This window comes from Protopterus annectens, chromosome 7.part1 (genome assembly GCF_019279795.1).
Source record: "Protopterus annectens isolate FY-2018-M chromosome 7.part1, PAN1.0, whole genome shotgun sequence".
In the NCBI taxonomy this organism is placed as follows: domain Eukaryota; kingdom Metazoa; phylum Chordata; order Ceratodontiformes; family Protopteridae; genus Protopterus; species Protopterus annectens.
In genome coordinates, this window is record NC_056740.1 from 436,112,521 (window position 1) to 436,136,365 (window position 23,845).

The 23,845-nt window shown below is 45.4% G+C and overlaps 1 protein-coding gene across 1 annotated transcript in view; it reads left to right on the forward strand.

Annotated features, from left to right (window-relative positions):
* The window catches only part of ADAM10 (ADAM metallopeptidase domain 10), a gene marked incomplete in the record, with an annotated part of 1,900,398 nt that overhangs the window by 254,382 nt on the left and 1,622,171 nt on the right, over window positions 1-23,845 (forward strand). Inside the window, 1 exon segment of the mRNA XM_044078896.1 lies at window positions 21,954-22,104. Within this exon segment, the coding sequence (XP_043934831.1) occupies window positions 21,954-22,104 (151 nt within the window).

The window sequence follows — 23,845 nt, forward strand, 5'->3', positions numbered from 1 at the left end:
GGGCAATAGAAAAACTGACCAGCTTCTAGTAGCTTATGCAACAGGAAGGGAAGGAAAAGCAATTTCCAAACAGACAATCTCCAAGTGGATAGGAAATTGCATAAGATTCTGTTACTCCTACCATGGAAAGCAAATTCCACAGAACATAAGGCCTCATTCTACAAGGGCTACAGCAACTACCACAGCTTTCTTACGAGGAGTGGCTACCAAGGACATTATTGAGGCGGCTACTTGGACCTCCGTGCATACATTTGCCAAGCATTATAACTTACCTCTATACTCTAGATCCCGAGCAGGCTTTGCCACTGCTGTTTTGCAAGGGATCCTAACTACACCATAATTCTTCTTCCTCCTCCCCTAGTTTGGCTATGGTATTCTACCCATTTGTTAGGACTGCAGATGCATCCTTGAAGGACATAGTACAGTTTTGTACCTACCATAAATGTAGATGTCCGAACAGGATAGCATCTGCAGTCAGGATTACCCACCCTCCTTCCCCTCTGTGGTACTCCTAGGGTATTTACCCTCCTAATAGCTAGCTGGGGGGGGGATCTCTTATGGTGTATTTGTTTGTATATATGTACATACATGCTTATTTTTTGTTTGCCTTCTACTTTTTTGGAAACATTGGCATTTACCCAAAATTTAGCTTTCCAAGAGGGCAATTGGCATCTGGGGCAAGAAACACTGAGGAAAATGGTGTCGGCTGATGCCTTTATACCCGAAGACCAGCAGAGATGACGTCGGGTGAAGTGCGACACCAGCCGAGGCCAGACCCAGACTTTGGAATCCGGCAGACCGAAGGGCTGCCTGACGACAGGACAACCCATTTGTTAGGACTGCAGATGCTATCCTGTTCGGACATCTACATTTATGGTAGGTACAAAACTGTACTTTCTTCCTGCAATTATGCAACCTTCCATTTTCTTATCCCGTTATGGAAGTTCACCTCTACAGTGTCTACTACTTTGTTTTTCTGCAGACCTTTTTGGTTTGTGATTACTATGCGAGTCTGTATATTGACAGCATGTAACCTAATCTTGCAAACTGGGAGCAGTCATTGAATCTCCCAAAGATAAGAGCACCATTCAGGAAGGTTTAACATAAAGACTTGGTGCCAAAGTCATGGATTAAAATTCAATAAGAAATGCATTCCAGTGCCTTTTGGGAAGTCTGTCACACCAGGTAACTGCGTCATCAGTAAAACGCCCCTAAAAGTTTTATTAGTCAGCAATCTGATAACTCTTGTAGATGGACATGTTGGTCCAAGGCTAGGTTACTAAGGTACTAAGAAAATATTCTATGCTGCTCAACTTATAAGCAAGGGCATTCATCTAGGTCTAGAGATTTCATCAGCTGTATCATAGCGTATAATGCCCCCTTTGGAATGTGCTTGACTAGATACATACAACAAGTGGGACATCCACAAATGTTCTTTATAAAAAAGAATAGATGGAGTAAACACACTGTCCTACGCTGATCTCCTCAAAGCTCTGTCTCTCTACTTAGTTTCATACAGATTTCTGAGATGTGATCTTTACAAGGCATCCCTGGACCCTGTTTTTATGAACCTTTTGCACATCCGCAAAACAAACACCCTCAGAACTACTAGGTTAAAAGACTGTTTTGCTTGCGACATAAATGGGACATGTTGGAGAGAGAGAGGTTTCTCAGAGAATTTCCATTCTCTGAAATAAGATCCCTGTCCATTTGAAGCAGAGTTCCTCCCTGTTTAAGAGCAATTTGGACCAATATATGTGTAATGGCCACCAGACCAAAGGTGAATTTAAAATGTCTGTGGACAGAGGCAGTCATTAAATCACTCCCTACATAAATCAAATTTGTGGGTCACTTTTGGGTTGTATGGCTAGACTTATAAGGGCTGTAGTGGTCATTAGCCCTAGTATACACCAATGAGCGTTGAACTTACCGAAAGCAGTTCCTCTGTGGGTCCTGATAACATGTCTGTTGCCTGTTGATTAGCACTAAATAGGATCAAGCCAAACCTCTTAATAAATTTTTAAACCCAGGCCTACCCTCAGGCTGTGTACCCGAATATTGATGCACACTGCTGTAGTGATGCCTTCCACAAGGATGGCCCTGTCAGTGACCCTAAGAATTGCAGATCAGTCTTTCTCATGGGTCTGATTTTGAAAGCCGTTGCTCGAATTATAACCAGTGTTAATATTGTACACCTCGATTAAGCTAGAGTCCCCCAACCAGTTTGCCTTTTCAAAGGGAGTTTATAGCTGTTAAACCATGCTAATTTCTTCAAGAAAGTTACACAAGCTGTCGACAGTGATCGTGTTGTTCATACAACTTGTCTTGATCTGGACAAAGCATTCAAAACCATATCATGTTGGAGTTAAGGATTCCTTAAACATGGATACTTGTGTGGTAAGATGGATTGCCATCTGGCTGAAAGACAGAACCCACATATTTGTGGGGTAAGTGCCTCTTCAGATAGTGCTGCCAGAACCAGAGGAGTCCACCAGGGGACACTGTTGAATTTTTTTTGGCATCTACTTCCCTGATCTCAAAAATAATCAGGACCTGTAGTTACCCAAACTGACGTGAGTGCAAACTGTCTGTGATTGTTAAAAACCCCTTCAGAAAGTCTAAAGGATAGTAGCACTCTTTGTTGGTAGAGTCCATATCCCAAACCTCCCCAAGCAATTGGAAAGGAAGAACGCAAAGACCTAAGTAGAGATATGTTAGTAGGAGTGAAAAAGGCACTCCTGTTTTGAAAGCTGAGTTGATGGTAGATTGCAATGAGTGGTTTCTCCTACTGAATATCAGTTACTGCTACCTCATTCATCTTCTGGTTGAAAGGCTGCAAAGTAGCCTCAAATCAGTTTCCAAATAAGCTTCATTCTTATTTGATGGGTGAAAGAACATAAATTCCTGATGTATGGAAAATAGGCTTAAATTGAATGCTTTAAAGTGTAGCGTTTCTTTTTGGGAAAACTGATGATGTTAAGTTGTCTATCTCGCCTTCATTCTTGCTGGATGGGTTCGGAGCCGACCTCGGCTCCGACTCGGCCACTCTAAAAGCTCGAGAGTTGGTTCCACCGGCTCGAGGCTCCCCTTATATCCCACAGTGCTAGGCGGTATTACCTCAGATCTCGTTTGCCGCTACAGCTATCGAGACGTGTTGCTTCAACCGGCTTCAGGTGAGTGTAGAAAATAGTTTAAAAAAGTTACTAAACCCCTTTAAATTAGTTTTCCATACAGTATCCCCTTATTTTAAAGGATTCTTTATCCCCTTCTTCCTTGTTCTTACCCTTTTTTTACCAGAAGAACTTATAGTTCTTCCCTTAGGCCTTCGGGCCCTCCCATTCCCCTTTGTGTAGGGACTGTTATAACTAAACTATCTAATTTTATTTAGTTTAAGTTAGAGTATAGTGTAGTCAGTGTGTTTGTGTTTGGGTGTGATTACACTTGTTACTTAAATGTCTAAGGATTCGAAGGTCTCGGGCTTCAAGAAGTGTGACTCGTGCTGTCAGAAAATGTCTCTGACAGACGGTCACACTTCTTGTGTGTACTGCCTGGGACCTTTACACCTGCAGGACTCTTGTGCTGTATGCCATGGCTTCAGCCCTAGAGTCCTGCAGGAAAGAAAGAACAAGCTCATTTTACGGGGCTTGCTAAAGCCTGAGGGTCCCCCGACTGTGTCTTCGGGCAAACCTTCTAAGGCTTCTAGGTCTTCGACTCCAGCTACTGAGTCGACACCTAAGACTTCGAAGTCTACTACATCGGCTCCGGCTGGAGCCGATGAGACTCTAACTTCTATTTCAGTGGTTCCCTCGGCTCCGGCTGGAGCCGAGGTATTGGAAATATCTGAGTCGGCTCCGATCAGACCATCGGAACCGACATCTAGGAAGAGGTCCAGGTCCACCGTCCCTTGGCTCCGTTCATTCGGCTCCAGCATCTCCCTTGCTGTCTGAACGGAGCCATAGATCTCACTCCTCTAGATCATCGAGGCTATCCGACCATGACCTTCTGAGGGTAGTGAGTCGACTGCTTAAGTCCGAGGCACTGGCCCAAATGCTTCAGAGCCCGACTCATCAGTCGATGCTTAACCCTATCTCTCAAAATATTCCTCCTCCGACTCCTTTGAGCTCGGAGCCGGGGCGTTTCGGAACCGAGACTGTGGTAGCGTCGGAGCTGATACATTTGTCTTCGGCCCCGTCGTCGGCTCCAATTTCTTCCTTAGAAGAATATCGGCGCCGAACTTCCCTCGTCGGCTCCGAGGGGGTGAGTGGCATCGGACCCTTGTCCGACCCCGCTCTCCCTCTCGGCGCCGGGCGCTGGTGAGTTCGGCTCCGACATCGACCTCGAGCCATCGCTGTCGGTGCCGAGGAGGTTTTCAGCTTCGGAGCGGGGACCTTTGGCTCTGCCTGACGGAGGTGCCTTCGAGGTCATGCGGAGTGTGTTGGAACCCGGTTCAACACCACAGTCGGCTCCGTCCGTCCCTCCCTCTTCGGTGCCTCAGGTTATGTCTGCTCACTCCCTCATCCCAGACCGCAGAGAGCCAGCTCCTCAAGAATCCCCTGTGGGATCTCATCCTCTTCGAGGCCTCTCCTGAATTGGCAGGGAGCCCCTAGGAAGAGAAAGTGCAAGAGGAAGCACATAGACTCACCTGAGTCTGTCACCTCTGACACGGATTTAGAGGATTCCGAGGGTTCCCCCCGTTCCCCTTCTGAAGATGTCTCCTTTGCAGACATCCTAGAGATCCTGAAACAGAGGGGAAATTGGCCAGCCCTTAACCCTTCGGAGGATGAATCTGTGTATATTGAGGCGTTTGGCTCTCGCCCTTCCACCTCCTGGGTGTCCCCCCCCTTTGACCCCCTCATGCAGGTGGTAGCTAAAAAGGCTTGGATGGCTCCTGATGGACCCCACCCCCAGGAGACCTTCAAAGTTTATCACAGTACCAGCAGATAAGCAATTTCTGACTAAGGGAGTTTCTGTGGATGCTATGGTGGTAGCTGCCGCCACTAAGAAGGAGCTAGCTGATCCTTCGGTGCCTGTCCATCCTCCTAACAAGGAATCTAGGTCTATGGACAGGTACGGGAAGCGGATGTTTTCGTCAGCGACCTTTGCTATGCGTTTGCTGAACTACCTCTGTCATTTCACTCGTCTTCAAAGAGACTTGATCAAGGAAGCGAGTGAGATGTTAAAGGATCCTACAGCTGCGGGTTTTCAGGACAAGATGAACGCTCAGCTGGCTATCCTAAATTCTATAGCTAACTCCCTCCATGCACCTCCTTTCATATGCGGCTGATGGAGCGAGCAGAGCCGCAGGGACAGGTGTGGCCTTACGCCGGCATGTCTGGATGCGGCTATGCAATTTTGCGGACCCCTTTAAAACGTCTTTCACTAATTCCCCACTTGATGGATCATCCCTCTTTGGTCCTCAAGTGAAAGAAACCTTGACGAGGTGCGAGATGGATGGCAAAACTCTTTCTGCCGTCGGAGTCCGTTTTTCTACTCCTTCTAGGCCCTACCCCAAAGGCCAGAAAAGTGGAAAAATGCGGTTCCGCAAACAATCTCAAGGGACTTTGCCTGACGCACAGAGTCGGTTCCCCTCCAGAGGCAGAGGGGGGAACAATAATGGTAGACGTCGCCCTAGAGGCAGGGGGGTCCGCAGAACCAGGGCAATCGAGAAACCTTTTCCGATAAGCCCTTCCAGCATCCCTGAGGTGTTGCCCGACTGTCCACCTTCGGAGGCAGTCGGGGGAAGATTGTCACTGTACCCAGAAGCCTGGCGATCCCTAACTCAAGACAAGTGGGTACAGTCCATCATTTCCGAAGGCTATTCCATTCCGTTCTTTCGCATTCCAAATCAATCAAAAAAATCCCTTCCAGATGTTCCACCCGCTCAAAGGGATCAAGCAGCGTTGGAGATATCAAGTTGCTTGCAAAAAGAGCCATTCAGCCAGTGCCAGCAGACCAGCAAGGATCCGGAATCTACTCCAAGTTCTTTTTGGTTCCAAAGAAAACAGGGGACTGGAGACCCATTTTGGATCTCAGTATCTTGAACAAGTCTGTCAAGAAAACAAGATTTCGGGTGGTCACGCTACAATCCATCCTACCCCTGTAGGGGAAAGGAAAACTGGATGTGCTCTATAGACCTCCAGGATGCGTACTATCATATAAAAATGAACAGACGCTCCAGGAGATTCCTCCGCTTCAGGCTGGGATCCAGTCGCTTTCAATTCAGAGCCCTGCCCTTTGGACTCACCACTGCCCCCCGGGTGTTTACCAAATGAATGGCAGTGGTAGCTTCTCACCTGAGACGTCAAGGATTCCAGGTGTTTCCATACTTAGACGACTGGCTCCTCACAGCTCCTACCAAGCATCTTCTTCTAATTGCCAGAGACTACACCTTTCGCATTTTTCAAAAGTTAGGTATCTCAATAAATTGCGGAAAGTCTGTTTTGTCGCCTTGTCGTGCTATTACCTTCATAGGCGCAATTCTAGACACAGTCAACATGTCTGTGAGACTCACAGACCAAAGAATAGCAGACGTACACAAACTGGTCTCCCTTCTCTTCCACAGCAACAGAGTCAAAGTCAGATTAGTTCTGAAAGTACTGGGGATTATGGCGGCTGCTATCCCTCTACTTCTATTAGCCAGATTTCACATGAGAATCCTTCAATGGATGCTCTTTACACAATGGTCGTACCAACAACTTCCGATGTCCCACACCATTGTGATTACGCAAGCATGCAAGAATCATCTTCTTTGGTGGATTTCTTCCCCCCAGCTCTTCCTAGGAAGACCCTTTGTCCCTCCTCCGTTGCTACTCTGACAACGGACGCCTCCCTGATCGGGTGGGGGGGCATTATCAGGGCAGAACAGTCCAGGGCATATGGCAACCAGACGAACGCCACTTGCATATAAATGTTCTAGAGATGAGAGCAGTGCTTTTAGCGTTGCAAGCCCTTCAAGACTCTCTTCCCTTGGGAACGATAGCACTTCAGACGGACAACATGTCTGTAGTGTGGTATATCAACAAACAAGGCGGAACCAGGTCCTACCCCCTATGTCGAGAAGCACTCAGACTGTGGCAATGGGCGATTTCTTCTCAGCGGTTTCTGATAGCAACTCACATCCCCGGGAAGTCCAATCTTATCGCGGACAAGTTGAGCAGAGCTATCCTCATGCCTCACGAGTGGTCTCTGAAAGATTCTATCTTGGAGAAAATTTTTCTCAAGTGGGGTCAGCCTTGCTGCGACCTTTTTGCTACTCCCCAAAACAGCAAGTGCAGAGATTATTTCACCCTATTCCCGTTACCAGGCCAGCCCAGCAGAGACGCTCTAGTCCAAGTTTGGCCCCAGGGACTTCTGTATGCATTCCCTCCCTTCCCACTAATCTCTCAAGTGATACAGAAAGCTATCGCTCAGAAGGCCTCATTGATCCTCATTGCTCCTTACTGGCCTCCACAGGTTTGGTTCCCCTTTCTACATCAATTTCTGTTGGAGCAACCTTGGCATCTGGACCTAGTTCCAGATCTTTTGATCCATCAGTCGGGTCAGTTACATCGCTCCCTCCCCTCTCTGAACCTCACTGCTTGGTTCCTCCAGTTCCAACCTTAGCCAGGCTTCCTCAAATATCTCACTCTGTTCGAGATATTTTGATAGCTTCCCATAAATCTTCCACTCGGAAGATTTATCTGAGTAAGTGGAAACGTTTTGCCTATTGGGCTCAAGGAAGGGACATAAATCCTTTCACTGCTCCCATCCAAACAGTCCTTGATTTTCTAGCTGAACTTTTCCATGCAGGTTCATCTCCTTCTACTCTTAAAGTTCAATTGGCAGCTATATCTAACTTTCATGTGGGCATCTCAGATTCTGCCATCATGTCTCACAAGCTTTGCAAAGCTTTCTTGAAGGGAGTTTTTCTTCTTAAGCCTCCTATAAGAACTCCTCCTCCTTCTTGGGACCTTAATTTAGTTCTCACATCTTTGATTCTTCCCCCTTTTGAACCTGCAGCTTCCTGTTCAATGAAATTGCTATCCTGGAAGACTCTCTTTCTGATAGCCATTACTTCAGCTAGAAGGGTTTCAGAGCTTCATGCACTCAGCAGTCGACCACCGTATCTGTTGTTTCATAAGGATAGGGTATCTTTACGGACCAATCCATCCTTCTTACCTAAAGTAGCCTCTGCGGCAAATCTAAATCAAGACATAGACCTCCCTGTGTTTTTTCCTAACTTTTCTAACAGGTCTGAACAAAAATTGCATTGGCTAGATGTTCATCGTCAATTAAGGTATTATTTGGACAGGACCAAACAGATCAGAAAAACTGACCAGTTGTTTGTTTCTTATGCAGAAGGCAGAGAGGGCCTTGCAGTTTCGAAGGCATCACTCTCCAGATGGCTAACATCCCTGATTTCCCTTGTGTATGAAATTAGACACCAAAAGTTGCCTAACAAACCTAAGGCTCATTCGACTAGAGCTTTGGCTACCTCTATAGCTTTCCAAGACAGGCTGCCTATTGATACCATTTGTGCAGCAGCTACATGGGCTACTCCTCACACTTTCATTTCTCATAAGTTGAATTTAGCTTCTAGACATAGAGCTAATTTTGGTTCCACTGTACTCAGGAGTCTGTTCCGATAGGCCACTCGGGACAAAGTGCTAGGGACGCGGTCCCATCCAGCAAGAATGAAGGCGAGATAGACAACTTAACATATAGAAGTTATGTTCTTACCATAACGTTCCATGTTAGTTGTCTTCTTCTCGCCTTCTTTCTTGCGTCCCACCCTCCTTCCCCCTAGCCTGGACAGACCTAGAGGAGTTTTTGTGACCTCTCTTTCTACCACCTCTATTATATATATGTATATGCTATACTATGCATATATTCCCTCATCAGGTTTCAGGTCACCTTATTCCCTTCCTTTTATAGAGGTGGGTTTTCCCATTTCCAGTAGTCTGGATTTATTATTGGCTGGGCCTAGCTTACAAACGAGATCTGAGGTAATACCGCCTAGCATTGTGGGATATAAGGGGAGCCTCGAGCCGGTGGAACCAACTCTCGAGCTTTTAGAGTGGCCGAGTCGGGCAGGTCGGCTCCGAACCCATCCAGCAAGAAAGAAGGCGAGAAGAAGACAACTAACATGGAACGTTATGGTAAGAACATAACTTCTATTTACCCCCAATATACACTATAGATAACGCACACAAAACAAAAAGGTCATCCTTTGATCATCATGTAACAAGTCCTACTTGGCACAACTGTTAGCTAAAGGTATTTCATTTATATACAAAAATGTTACCCCCCTCCCAGTATTCAGCATTAGTTAGCCCCATAGCCCTATTGGAGTACAGTGTTCCATTTAGTGTGCATCTCGCATGACATCTCAACAAACATTAAAATCTGCAGAGGTTGCGAACAATAACAGCTGAAGTTCTTAAGACCAGAGATCGTTTTTTATAATCAGGAGAAATTGAAATCCCTGTCACTGTATATGTCCTAACGGACTCCAAAGGGGGTGATCTTTACCTCACTTAGTCCTTGACATTCTATATCTGATAAGAAAAATAGCTCAGCTAACATTAGGACCAGAGACATGAACCTTCATCTGCAGATAGTGCAAAGGATTGAGCAGGAGGGTACTTGAGTCCTCACCCCCTTTTTGGAATAAACTTAATTTTGCAGGTTAAGCAAAGTAGATGTTCATCGCGTTTCACTGTTGCAGTCACTACACTAGGGTTATCCTGCTGGCAGGCTACCCGCAGTTGGCCTGAATTCCAAACTCCTGGTCCGGCGTTGGTTGCTGTCGCCTCTTCCCTGATGTCAGTGCGCCAGGGGTATAAAAGATGCAGCCGACGCCATTTTCTTCTGTCTTTCTTGCCGCGCGGTGCCCGAAGCAAAAGCAGTTCGCAAGTGCCGGTTGGCCGACTCCGGATCTGAAATTCGATTTCGAAAATCTCAGAAGTCTTCAATAATGCTAAGTACCCCATTGGGGAAACTTTTTTCTTGCTCCAGACAGATGTCAGAAAAAGTTAACAATTGTATTTCTTGTGGGAAGCAAATACCTCATAAAGATTTCCACTCTTACTGCATTCCTTGCCTAGGCCCTGACCACGACTTTGCTAGTTGTCGGTTTTGTGCTAGATTTAACCAACGCACTATTAAGCGTCGGTACGATTTTGCTTTTCATTATTTTGGCAGAAGGTTTAACTACATAATGCCGTTGGAACAACCGATGACTGGAATTCATAAAAAACGCAAGGATAAAGACAAGGACAAACATCCGAGGTCCAGTACCGACGAAGCCTCTTCTAGGCCATCGCCAGTGCTCAGTGAGGCGCTTTCGCAGCCCCGGACTCCCACTACCTCAGAGCCACAGGCCGCCTCCGACTACCACGTGGAGATAGCTAGGTCTCTGGATACTCGAGGTATTGACCCTTCGGAAATTAATCCCTCAGATGGGTCCGGAGCCGCTGAGCAGGCATCGGCTTCTGAGGGTGTCTTCAGACCTACACAACTTTATATAAAGCCTACTTCAGCATCCAAGACAAAGTCTAAAACAGTTTTAAAGACAAGGAAACCAGTACAGCATTCTCCAGGACAGGCTTCTATGCCTAAGAAAACAGATGCTCAAAATGGCCGAAGACCCAATTACTTTGATCAGGGGTTCCCCTCCCCCTCCTGATAAGAAGCCTAGGCAAGACACTGAATATGATTCCTCTGATCAGGTCTCCATTTCCTCTGACTCCTCTTCTGATCAGGGTTATGCTGTTCCTCCCTATGAGGATTCTGATGCTGAAGATTCTATTCCTTCAGCTTCTCCTCCTGAGGACTATTCTTTTGGGGAAACCCTGCATACCGTGAGGGAGCATTTCCATTGGGAGAGCCAGGATTATTCCGATTCTAAGAAAAGACTTGGAGACTTTCTTTTACTTCCTCAGCGCAGACCTCTTTGCAATTCCCCCTGTTCTAGACATAGTAGATTGTTTTTTCAGAGTCCGGCCTGTCTCCAGACTCTCTACCTCCTGCCCTTGTTAAGCCGGACAGATGCTACAGGGTCCCAGGCTCCCATAAATTTCATTACAAAAACCCTGCTGCTGACCTAGAAACTATCTCACAGGGTCACAAAGGGGTCAAGGCTGCTTCTGCCAAAAACCCTGTCCCCTCAGACAGAGATTCTAGGGCTTTGGACAGAGTGGGGAAAAAAGTTTACACTTCTGCTACCTTGCTGTAAGGGCTTTAAATTGTCAGTTTCATATGCTCAAATATCAGCAATACTTAATGTCTTTGTTAAAACAAAAAATGTTGACAAATTCTGAATGTTCTGAGAACAAAGATTTGCAGGATTTATTGCATGCAGCTGAACAAGTGGGAAAACGTACTTTGCAATGTGGCTATGATTCACTGGAGGCCTCGTGCGGGGCCGCTGTTACAGGCTCTGTTATTAGAAGGCATGCTTGGTTAAAGGAACAGAATCTGCCTGATCATGTTGAAGCAAAATTATTGGATGCTCCATTACAGCATGATACTTTGTTTGGTGTAAAGGCAGCGGAGGTGTTAAAGAAAATGGAAGATAAGGCAAAATCTATGCAGACAGTAAAGGATTTCTTACAGGTACAGCCACCCAGATTTAGCAGGAACTGGCTCTCTAAGAATTGGTCCTTTCCAGTGTCAGACAGACCACAAAGAGGCAGATTCAGACGCCCTAGAGACAGGCAACAGCCCCAGGGCTCATACAGGCCCAAACAATGAGGTGCTTCTACCTCCAAAAGCGGAGAAGACAAATCACAGCCTTATAGAAAACAGTCCCAATGACTTCCCTCTGCCAATGCCAAACACTTATTTTTTTGGCAGCACCCTTACGGGGAAAGCTAGCACTTTTTTCACAAAACTGGCACAAGATCACCCAGGACAAATGGGTCTTAAATATAGTCTCTCAGGGCTACAGGTTCCAATTTCGCACCCTTCCAAAGGCAAAAGGTATGCCAGACCTGCCACCCAATCAATGGCAAGAGGCACAAAAACAAGTTTCATCTCTCATGGAGATGGGGGCTATTCAGCCAGTGCCACAACAAGAACAGGGGCAAGGATTTTACTCAGGACTTTTCTTAGTACCAAGAAAGGACAAAGCCTAGAGACCAATTCTGGACCTGTCTATTCTAAATACTTTTCTGGATGTTCCAAAATTCAGAATGCTGACTCTACAGCAGCTTCTGCCCATGCTGGACTTTGAAGGCTTGGCTTGTAACTTTGGACCTCCAAAGAGGCATACCTGCATGTCCCAATCAGACAATCTTGCAGAAGATACCTCAGATTCATAGCTGGCTCAATGCACTACCAATTCTCTGCACTGCCCTTTGGCTTATCTCCTGCACCCAGGGTCTTCACAAAATGCATGGCACCAGTAATTGCATTTTGCAGGCAAAGAGGAATTCAGATATACCCCTACTTGGATGACTGCCTTATTCAAGCAAAGGACAAAGATATTCTGTTACAGCATCTGGCGTTTGTAAAAAGATTACTAATTTGCCTACGGTACACAGTAAACGAAAAGAAATCAAAACTAGTACCCTCTCAAGAGATAATATTCCCGGGTGCAAGCTTAAATACAACTGCCTAGATGGCTTATCTCACGCCAGACAATCAAAGGCATCTGACTTCTTTCTTCAAAGACCCAGTTATCTGCAAGAAAAAGTCTGCAGGCTCTGGGCTACATGGCATCCTGCATTCTACTAATTCCATATGCAAGACTGCATATGAGGAAACTACAATGGTATCTAAAAAGTGTTTGGACTCAACATTGCCACAGCCTGGAAACAGTAATTACTCTCATTCCCTGCCTGCAACAGGAATTTCAGTGGTGGGCACAGACCTGTCACCACAACAAGGGACAGCCATTCACCTTACCCACTGCCAGGCAGACACTAACAGATGCATCAGATTATGTCTGGGGGGCGCACATGGCAGGAAAATGTATTCAGACACATGGCCCACAAACCAAATGCATCTTCATATCAATCAAAAAGAGATGCTAGCTGTACAAAATGCCCTGACCGCCTTCAAGGACCTACTTCATCCAGGGCAACTACTGATAAAGACGGACAATACTACAGTCATGTGGTACATAAACAAGCAAGGGGGCACACATTCCTACCCCCTCTGCAGGCAAGCCATGACTGTTTGAAACACAGCATTGACTTATCAAGTACATCTGCAAGCACAATTCCTGCCAGGAAAGACAAATACTTTGGCAGACGAACTAAGCAAAAACCTCATGGATCCTCATGAGTGGAAACTGGATCCACAAATCTTCAACATGATAACGGGGCAGTGGGGATGCCCAGACGGAGATCTATTCGCCTCCCCTCACAACTGCCAGCAACAGAGATTCTGCACTCAGACTTATCACAAGCAAGCATGGAAAGTGGAAGCTCTTTCATTCAGCTGGAAAGCCCTTACAGTATATGCCTTCCCTCCTCTGCCTCTTCTCTCCAAGGTACTCTTAAAAGTCAGACCAGAGAAGCCAACAGTGATACTGATTGCCCCAGACTGGCCACGCCAGCACTGATACCCAATCTTAAAAAAGGTTGTTTCAAGGCCCTGCCTGGACATTGCCTCTAATACCTCATTTGCTGACCCAACAGAACAATCAGATCCTGCACAGCCAACTCAGAACCCTAAATCTGGCTGCATGGTGGATAATGTAATCATTCAGAACACACTTCTCTCTAAAGCAGTTATGGGTGTTATTTTGGAGGCCAGGAGGCCCAGCACCAGAAAATCTTATGCAGAAAAATGGAAGAGATTCTGTGCTTGGAACCAAGCGCAGGGAATTTTTACATACTTGAACCAAATATTCCTCAGATTTTGCAATACCTAACTGAGATGCTGGACAAAGGCCTATCCCTTCTCATCAATTAAGATCCATGCCTCTGCCATTTCAGCTCATTACAATACGGACCCACCTATTTTTTCTCATCCACTGCTAAGACACTTTCTCAGAGAGGCCAAAAACATAAGACCTCCAAGGAGAGCTCCAATACCTACATGGGACCTCAATTTTGTCTTGGAAAAACTCACACTGCCTCCTTTTGAGCCAACCAATACAGCAGAGATAAAATACTTGTCATGGAAAACCGCTCTTCTCCTAGCAATAACTTCAGCAAGAAGAGTCTCAGAGTTACAGGCACTAATGGCTGTGGGAACCATTTTAGTATTTTCCATCAGGACAGGGTTTCTCTAAGGACAAACCCAACATTTATGCCTAAGGTAGTGTCCAGCGTGGCTCTTAACAAAACCATACATTTGCCTACCTTTTATCCAAACCCACAGAATAAGGGGGAGAGACTTCTACATACTTTGGACATACACAGACAGCTACGCTTTTACTTGGACAAGACTAAAGCCTTCAGAAAGACTGAGCAACTCTTAGTTGCATATGCTGCAGGTTCCCAAGGAAAAGCCATTTCAAAGCAGACTATTTCAAAATGGATAGGCCACTGCATTCGTTTCTGCTATTCACAACATGGCAAATCAGTGCCCAAGGGCATTAGGCCACATTCTACCAGAGCAGCAGCCACTTCAGCAGCCTACCTCAGAGGAGTACCAAAAAAGGATATTTTGGAGGCTGCAACATGGACTTCAGTGCACACTTTTACAAAACACTACCATTTACCTCTCTACTCTAAATCCAGAGCAGGCTTTGCCACTGCAGTTCTGCAGGGCCTCATAGCCACTCCAAACTCTATTTAGGCCCAGCCGCCCAACCTCAGCTTTGGGATTCAACCCAAGTGTAATGACTGCAACAGTGAAACACGATGAACATAGTACAGATGTCCTTCATGGATGCATCTGCAGTCATAACAAATGGGTTGTCCTGTCGTCAGGCAGCCCTTCGGTCGGCCGGATTCCAAAGTCTGGGTCCGGCTTCGGCTGATGTCGCACTTCACCCGACGTCATCTCTGCTGGTCTTCGGGTATAAAGGCATCAGCCGATGCCATTTTCCTCAGTCTTTCTTGCCGCGTGGCGCCCGAAGCAGAAGCTGTTCGCAAGTGCCGGTCGGTCAGATCCAGAGATTACTACTACCGAATACTACTCAAGACTTCTAAAAGCTAAGTACCCCGTTGGGGACTCTTTCTTGCCTCAGCCGATGTAAGAAAAAGTCAATAACTGTTTAACTTGTGGGAAACAAATACCTCATAAAGATTTCCACTCTTACTGTCTGCCTTGCTTAGGCCCAGACCACGACGTAGCAGCCTGTTGCCTGTGCTTCCTTCAACCGACGAACGCTTAGGCGTCGGTCGGAGTTTGCTGAACAGTTTTTCGGCTCAGTTTTTGCGTACATTATGCCGTCGGATCCTCCGACTACCCAAATTGTTAAAAAACGCAAAGAAAGACAGACACTTTCGCGCGCGGTTTCGGCCGAAACCACGGTTAAGCAAGCAGCGAGTGTCTCGGTTTCGCCGAAACCGAAAACCGGTCAATCTTCAGCGAATCCATGACTACTACTGAGGCTCCTGCAACCTTAGTTGAATCGGCCTCAGAAATTTTGCCTACAACTGTGGTTCCTAGTGATTTATCAGACACCATCCCTTTGGATGTCTCTACCCCAGCACGTGGTGCTGCTAAGCCTCCTGCAGCCATGTCTATTAAGGCCTTTGCCAGGGCTAAAGCAGCCAAATCTGCTAAATCAGTGCCTGTTAAGCCCCCTTCACACAGGCCCACTTCAAGTTCACAAATGCTTACTCTGGCAGAAGATTTAATATCCTTGATTAGGGGATCCCAATCTCACCCAGACAGGGCCTCTCAGCCCCCAGAAAAGAGACCTAGAGCAGAGCCCCCCGAGCCAGTCTCCTCTGATGATTCTGCGGATGACTCGGACATTACAGACCAGCCAGAGGCTCCTTTTTCTACTTATGAAGATTCCGATGCTGAAGAATCCATTCCAGCTGCCTCTCCACCAGAGGAATTTTCCTTTGGGGAAACCTTACATGCCATAAGAGAACAATTCCAATGGCAGGGACAAGATTTCTCAGATTCAAGAAAAAGGCTTAGGACTTTTCTGCACTTACCACAACATAGGCCCTTAGCTATACCTCCTGTACTGCCTGTTGTGGATGATGCATTTAATGATGTTTGCACTGCTCCTGATTCTTTACCTCCAGCCCCTGCCAAACCAGATAGATTTTACAGGGTGCCAGACACTCATCACCACCTATACAAGGCCCCACTTGCAGATCCCAAACTATATCCCAGGGGCCTAAGGCAGTAGCCTCGACCACAGCAAAAACCCTATTCCTTCTGAAAGGGCATCCAGCTCCTTCGAGAGATGGGGACAAAACGCTTACACCTCTGCTACTCTCTCAGCTAGAGCTTTAAACTGTCAGTTTCATATGATCCAATACCAAGAGTTTATGCTTGATCAGTTAACTAAGAAACTGTCCTCTGATGAATCCTTAGATAAGAAATATGTATTAGAAATGGTGAATAACATCCAACAGGTTAGTAACCATTCCTTAAAATGTGGCTATGATGCACTGTAGGCTTCATTTAGATCAGCCATGACTGGCACAGTGATAAGAAGGCATGCATGGTTGAAAGAACAGGTCTTACCGGATCATGTTAAAGCAAAGCTGTTAGATGCTCCTATGGATAAGGCCAGCCTATTTGGTACACCTGCCCAGCAAGTAATGAAGAAAATGGAAGAAAAGGCAAAATCTGTACAAACAGTTAAAGATTTCTTACAGGTTCAGCCCCAAGGTTTAGCAGGAACTGGCCTGCCAAAATTGGTCCTTTCCAGACTCCACAAAATCCCAAAGGGGCAGGAATAGACGCTCTAGAGGCAGAAATCAATCCAGAGGAGGTGCCTACAGAGGACGACAGTGGCAAGGCAATAACCGAGGCACAGACACAACCACTGCCACTGCAACAGGACAATCACAGTGACTTGGCTCTGACACCGCCTACCAGGGAGCAAATAGCAGCACCTTTAGGCGGAAAGTTAGCCTTATTTTCAAAAATTGGCACTATATCACAAAAGACAAGTGGATTTTGCAAACCATAGACCAAGGCTACGGTTCCACTTCCACACCTTACCAGTAAAAAGAGGAATGCCAAACCTACCTCCAAATCAAAAATAGAAGCTCTACAGCAGATAGCGAAATTAACAAAGATGAGAGCTGTGGAAAGAGTACCAATAACAGAACAGGGCAAAGGATTCTACTCCAGACTCTTCCTAGTACCAAGAAAAGAGAAAAGTTGGAGACCTATTCTCGACCTGTCCGTCTTAAACACATACATCATTGTCCCAAAATTCAAAATGCTGACCCTACAGCAACTTCTTCCCATGCTGGGCAAGGAGTGTTGGCTGGTAACTCTAGATCTCAAGGAGGCATACCTGCACGTCCCCATTCGACCAAATTGCAGAAGATACCTCAGATTTCTTGCAGGATCAGAGCATTATCAATTCTCAGCATTGCCCTTTGGCTTATCTACTGCCCAGAGTATTCACAAAATGCCTGGCATCAGTAATCGCTCACTGCAGACTACAGGGAATCCAAATTTATCCATACCTGGACGACTGCCTGTTACAAGCGGACAACAAAAGCAAGCTGACAACAGATTTACAAAGGGTCATTTACTTGCTGCAAGCCCTGGGATACACAGTCAATTTACAAAAGTCAAGGCTGATACCATCCCAAACAAGAACATTCTTGGGCGCGGAATTGGACACAGTAAAACAGATGGCATTCCTAACTGCAGAAAAACAAAAAGAACTTCCTCTTTACTTCTTGGCATTAACAAAGCAGAACAAACTAACAGCAAGAAAAGTTCTGCAGGCCTTGGGCTTCATGGCATCATGCATAATCTTGGTCCCACATGCCAGACTGCATATGAGAAAGCTACAGTGGTACCTAAAGAATTTATGGTCTCAGCACAGGCACAGCTTAGAAACAGAAATCCCACTAATCCCATGCCTAAAACAGGAGTTCCTATGGTGGGCTCAAGCATGCCAGTCAAACCCAGGCTTACCCTTCCATAACTTTCGAGCAAGCCAAACCATCACAACGGACGCCTCAGACCTAGGATGGGGGGCGCACATGCTGGACAAATGCATACAAGGATTGTGGACTCAAGACCAGCTGCACCTGCACATAAACCAAAAAGAAATGCTGGCAGTAAAACTGGCAATCCAAAAATTCAGACCATTCCTCAAAGAAGGCCATTTGATGATAAGGACAGACAACACCACAGTCATGTGGTACATCAACAAACAGGGAGGCACTCATTCATACCCCCTATGCAGAATGACTTTGGACCTTTGGAATCTGGCTCTCAGCTACAACATCCAGTTACAGGCAATATTTGTGCCGGGAAAAGAGAACACCCTAGCAGACATGTTAAGCAGAACCACCTTGGATGCTCACGAATGGATGCTACACCCAAACATCTTCAAGGCCATCACAAAGAAATGGGGAATGCCACAAATAGATCTATTCGCATCCCCACTCAATCACCAGCTCAAAAAAATTCTGCACAAGGACATTCCACCCACTTGCATGGAAGGTGGACTCTCTATCCTTCAGCTGGAAAGGCCTGACAGCATATGCATTCCCACCTCTTCCCTTGATGCACAAGGTACTACTGAAAATCAAAGAGGAACGTCCAAGGATAATCCTGATAGCTCCGAATTGGCCAAGACAACACTGGTACCCATTGCTGAGGAGCATGTCTCGGGAGAGAATGTGGTCAATACCCCTGATACCTTTGATGTTAACTCAGAACAACTACAACATCATACATCCAAATCTAAAAACCTTGCAACTGACTGCCTGGAACATCACATAGCAACTACTAACCCAGACCTTTCCCAAAGGGTTAAAGACATTCTCCTGGAAGCCCGCAGACCTACAACAAGAAGGAACTATGCAGGAAAATGGAAAAGGTTTGTCATTTGGAGTACTGAAAGAGGAAAAGATGTGTCGAACATAGATATTGCTAACATTCTGGAGTACTTGGCAGAGCTACATACAGGCCTGTCCTATTCCTCCATCAAGATACATGCATCAGCTATTTCAGCAGAATACAGCTTCGATCCACCTGTCTTTTCGCATCCTCTACTCAGGCAGTTCCTCAGAGGGATCAAGAATGTAAAACCTCCTAGGAAACCACCATTACCAGCATGGGACTTGAACTTTGTGCTAGAAAAGTTGACACTCCCTCCGTTTGAACCAGCAGCAACAGCAGATCTGCAACACCTGTCATGGAAAACTGCTTTCCTGCTGGCAATTACCTCAGCAAGGAGGGTTTCGAACTATAGGCCTTAATGGCAGTGCAACCCTTCCTAATCTTCCATCAAGATAGGGTGTCCATGAGAACTAATCCTACATTTATGCCTAAGGTGGTATCCAGAGTGTCTTTAAACCAGGCAATCCACCTACCTACCTTCTTTCCCAATCCACAGAACAGGGGAAAGACTGCTGCATACCTTGGATGTACATAGGCAGTTACGCTACTACCTGGACAGAACCAAAAGTAACAGAAAAACTGACCAGCTTTTAGTAGCCTATGCAACAGGAAGGGAAGGAAAAGCAATCTCCAAACAGACAATCTCCAAATGGATAGGAAATTGCATAAGATTCTGTTACTCCTACCATGGAAAACCAATTCCACAGAACATAAGACCTCATTCTACAAGGGCTACAGCCACTACCACAGCTTTCTTACGAGGAGTGGCAACCAAGGACATTATTGAGGCGGCTACTTGGACCTCCGTGCATACATTTGCCAAGCATTATAATTTACCTCTATACTCTAGATCCCGAGCAGGGTTTGCCACTGCTGTACTGCAAGGGATCCTAACTACACCATAATTTTTCTTCCTCCACCCCTAGTTTGGCTATGGTATTCTACCCATTTGTTATGACTGCAGATGCATCCATGAAGGTCATAGTACAGTTTTGTACCTACCATAAATGTAGATGTCCGAACTGGATAGCATCTGCAGTCAGGATTACCCACCCTCCTTCCCCTCTGTGGTACTCCTAGGGTATTTACCCTCCTAATAGCTAGCTGGGGAGTTTCTTATGGTGTATTTGTTTGTATATATGTACATACATGCTTATTTTTGTGTTTGCCTTCTACCTTTTTGGAAACATTGGCATTTATCCAAAATTTAACCTTCCAAGAGGGCAACTGGCATCTGGGGCAAGAAACACTGAGGAAAATGGTGTCGGCTGATGCCTTTATACCCGAAGACCAGCAGAGATGACGTCGGGTGAAGTGCGACATCAGCCGAAGCCGGACCCAGACTTTGGAATCCGGCCGACTGAAGGGCTGCCTGACGACAGGACAACCCATTTGTTATGACTGCAGATGCTATCCAGTTCGGACATCTACATTTATGGTAGGTACAAAACTGTACTTTGTGTACCTACCATAAATGTAGATGTTGGAGTGTATTCACTGTTGCAGTCCAGGTTACCCTCCCACCATCCCCCCTTTTTTCTTTGCTGAGACTTCTGTACCTATGTGGTGTATTTGCTTGTAGATGAAGGTTATGTGCATGCCTTTTTATGATCATAATTTTTACAGCCTACCCTTTTGGGGGCACCTGACATCTGGGGCAAGAAAAACTGAAGAAAATGGCGTCTGCTGCATCTTTTATACCCCTGGCGCACTGACGTCAGGGAAGAGGCGACAGCAACTGACGCCAGACCAGGACTTTGGAAGTCAGGCCTACTGCGGGTAGCCTGCCAGCAGGATAACCCTAGTGTAATGTCTGCAACAGTGAATACACTCAAACATCTACATTTATGGTAGGTACACAGTCTTCCTACTAATTTTGGATAAGTGTTGTCAACTTCATTCTGGGACTGTCGTCTCCCTCCTTGTCAAAGGAGGTAAAGCATGAGGATTGGCAAGGCATCAAGTCATATATGGTCATTAGACAAAACAGCCTTACAGTTCATGAACCCAATGCTTTGCTTTGATGTGCAAGGGGAATCTGTTCCATAGGTAGAAGGCACATTGAGTCAGATACCATCATGCCAGCAAATCCTATTTTTTTTGATGAATATTCATCTTTGGAGCTGGTTTTCATTGCATTACTAGTTTTCTGAAGGTGAAGGAAATCTAGTAGGACAGGGTCTTTCAAACCATGGAAAGCAGTGAAAGTTCTGCATGCATATCCCTGTGTGAGACAGATTACAAGTTTCTTTTCCTGTAATTTTGTCTGTGTAGTTTAAGGAGTTTAGGCACTAAGTTTTTTTTTTAGTTTGGAATCATTGGAGACTTTTGGACAGTGCAGTGGAGCACTGGTTTGCGTTGTCGCTTCATAGCAAGGGGTTCTCCAGTTTGATTCTCAGCTGGGGTTCCTTCTGTGCGGAGTCTGCATGTCCTCCCTGCATTCCTGGATTTCCTCCAGGTGCTGCGGCTTCCTCCCATGTTACAAAGACGTGTCTTGAGTGTTTATCCCTTGGGTTGCTGCTGAAAATTGGCTCGTTCCAAGTTGGACTTTCCGGGTAAACGTTAAATAAATATGTACATTTAGTTTTTACTGGTTTGTTTGGAGTGGTATAAGCTTTTTAAGGTCTTGGAAGTATAAGAATGTGACAGTCTGCTTGTGACAAAAGTAGACTAACTTCCATCTTGAATAGCCTTTGCTTTGTAAATATAAGATTCCAGCTTCCAGTGGTTGATGTACTAGCAAAATTAGATTAAATTTGTTTCTTAATTATTTATTTATTTTTTTAAATACCGTAAAAAATAAAAATGCCTTGCGCAATTAGATTATTATGTTAGAGAGGTCTGCACTTAAGTAAAATCATTTATTGTTTCAAATGCATTATTCATTGAATTAACTTGTTGTGGGCATTCTCACTTAATGGATTAAATCAGTGCTTGTACTGCCGCACGTTTGTGGCGTATTGTATTTGTTGTGCAGCATAATTGACCGTGCCTGTTTTTTGTAGGTCAGTATGGCAACCGTTTAAACCAGTTCATTAGGCACTATGAAGGACTGTCGTATGACACAGATACTTTACACAAAAAACACCAGCGTGCCAAGCGAGCAGTTTCCCATCACGAGCAGTTCGTTCATTTAAACTTTCATGCACATGGCAGGTGAGTTTTTTGTTGCACACATTTTATGGTTTATACACTTCATACTTCTGTCATGGCAATAGTGAAAAAACTTCCAGTATTTTGAAGTGACTAATGAAAATGCAAAGTAATATTGTTGTTTGTTTGTGCCCCATGAAGGTGTCCTTCGTTGTTTTGTGAGTTGGTGCATTTTCACCACATTGTTTTATAAATAGGTTTTTTAGGTGTGTTCTAGCCTAATGACCAGTGGGGCTTTTGTAAGCCTAGCCGTGCAACTGAAATGTATTCCACAAGTTATTGTGCTTTGGAGGTTATTTTAAGGGGTGTATGTTAAGGCATGGTTTAATGGCCACCGCTGTCCATCAGTGAAATAGGTGTCAGGCCATGGGTGCATTTCCAATTTCCTATCCACTTTTCCAGGTTCAACTTGTATAGGGTTACAGAAGGACTCTGCTTCATGTGAATGGGAATCTTGTTCCGGAGAAGGGTATTCTTGGGCATGTACCTGCAACTCTGACATGTTCTATTTAAGTTACAGGCAAAGCTTAAATACTTAGTTCTGTTGCTGTTCATTTTGCAGATTTGCAGAAGGTCCATCAAAGGAGTATCCAGTGATGCCTTGTATGCCAGGTATAATAGCCTCTCAGCAGTCTGTAGGAAACAGTATTGAGAGATGGCTTTGGGGCAATCTGCATAGAACACTGGTTTCATACCCTGTATTCTTTTTGTGAGGAACCTCTGTGGACATTCCAGTTTGCGGGCGGAGTACAGTGGCACACTGACTTGCCTGGACCTAAACGTCATGCTCTTTAGTTGAGTGACACAGATTGATTTTCTTACAACATTATACACATGTTGATCAAAAGCCAGGTTTCTATCTACACGAGTCCTCAAATTCCTGACTACTATGTCTGTTTTTACGGGTGTGTTATTAATGAGGTGGCTTCCCTAAGTGGATAATTTCCCAAAAGTTACTATTATTGCATTTCTTGGCCTTAAGTTTTAAGCTGTGGCTTTAGCACCAGCCATTTGTCGGTGTTAGACCTTCGCGTAAGATATAACGTATCTTGAGAGATTTCCTGTGATTGCTCCTAACTTGATTAACCAGAAGCCCTTGACATTGGCCCTGACTTCTGAAGAATAGATGACAAAAAGGAGACCCAGCACAGAGCCTTGGGGGGACTACACTGGTGATTGGGCCCTTTGCGGGGGGTGATCTCTCCAATCCTAACTTCCTGGGTCTTGCTGTGAACCAGCCTGCAATCCAGTGAGTTACATAGGGTTTTATGCATAATTTCATGAGTTTGTTTACAATGCTCAAGTAAGGCATTGTATCAATAGCTTAGCTAGGTCAAAGTAGGCAGTATGACCTGTTTTACCATCATCTATTACCTCTGAGAGAAGTCCACCAGGTTCAGTAAGAATGACCTGCCTTTGTAGAAACCAAACCAAGTTCCATCCAGTGTTTCAAGGTTTCCTATGTCATTATTTATCATTTCCATGATTAGTCTCACACGCAAGACTAGTCAGATTAATGGGTCTGTAGTTCCCGGCATCCATTAATGGTCAGCAGTTGTACAGGGGGATGTCCATTACAGTCTTCCATTCACGTGGCACAAAGCCTGTGCAGAGGTAATGGCTGAATAGTGACACCAGTGGCCTTGATAAGTCATATTTCCTAGGGTATTATCAGGCCCGTTAAACCTATATTCTTAGTCTTAGTGAGCATATCTAAGATCTTCTCCCTACTTGATCATTGGGT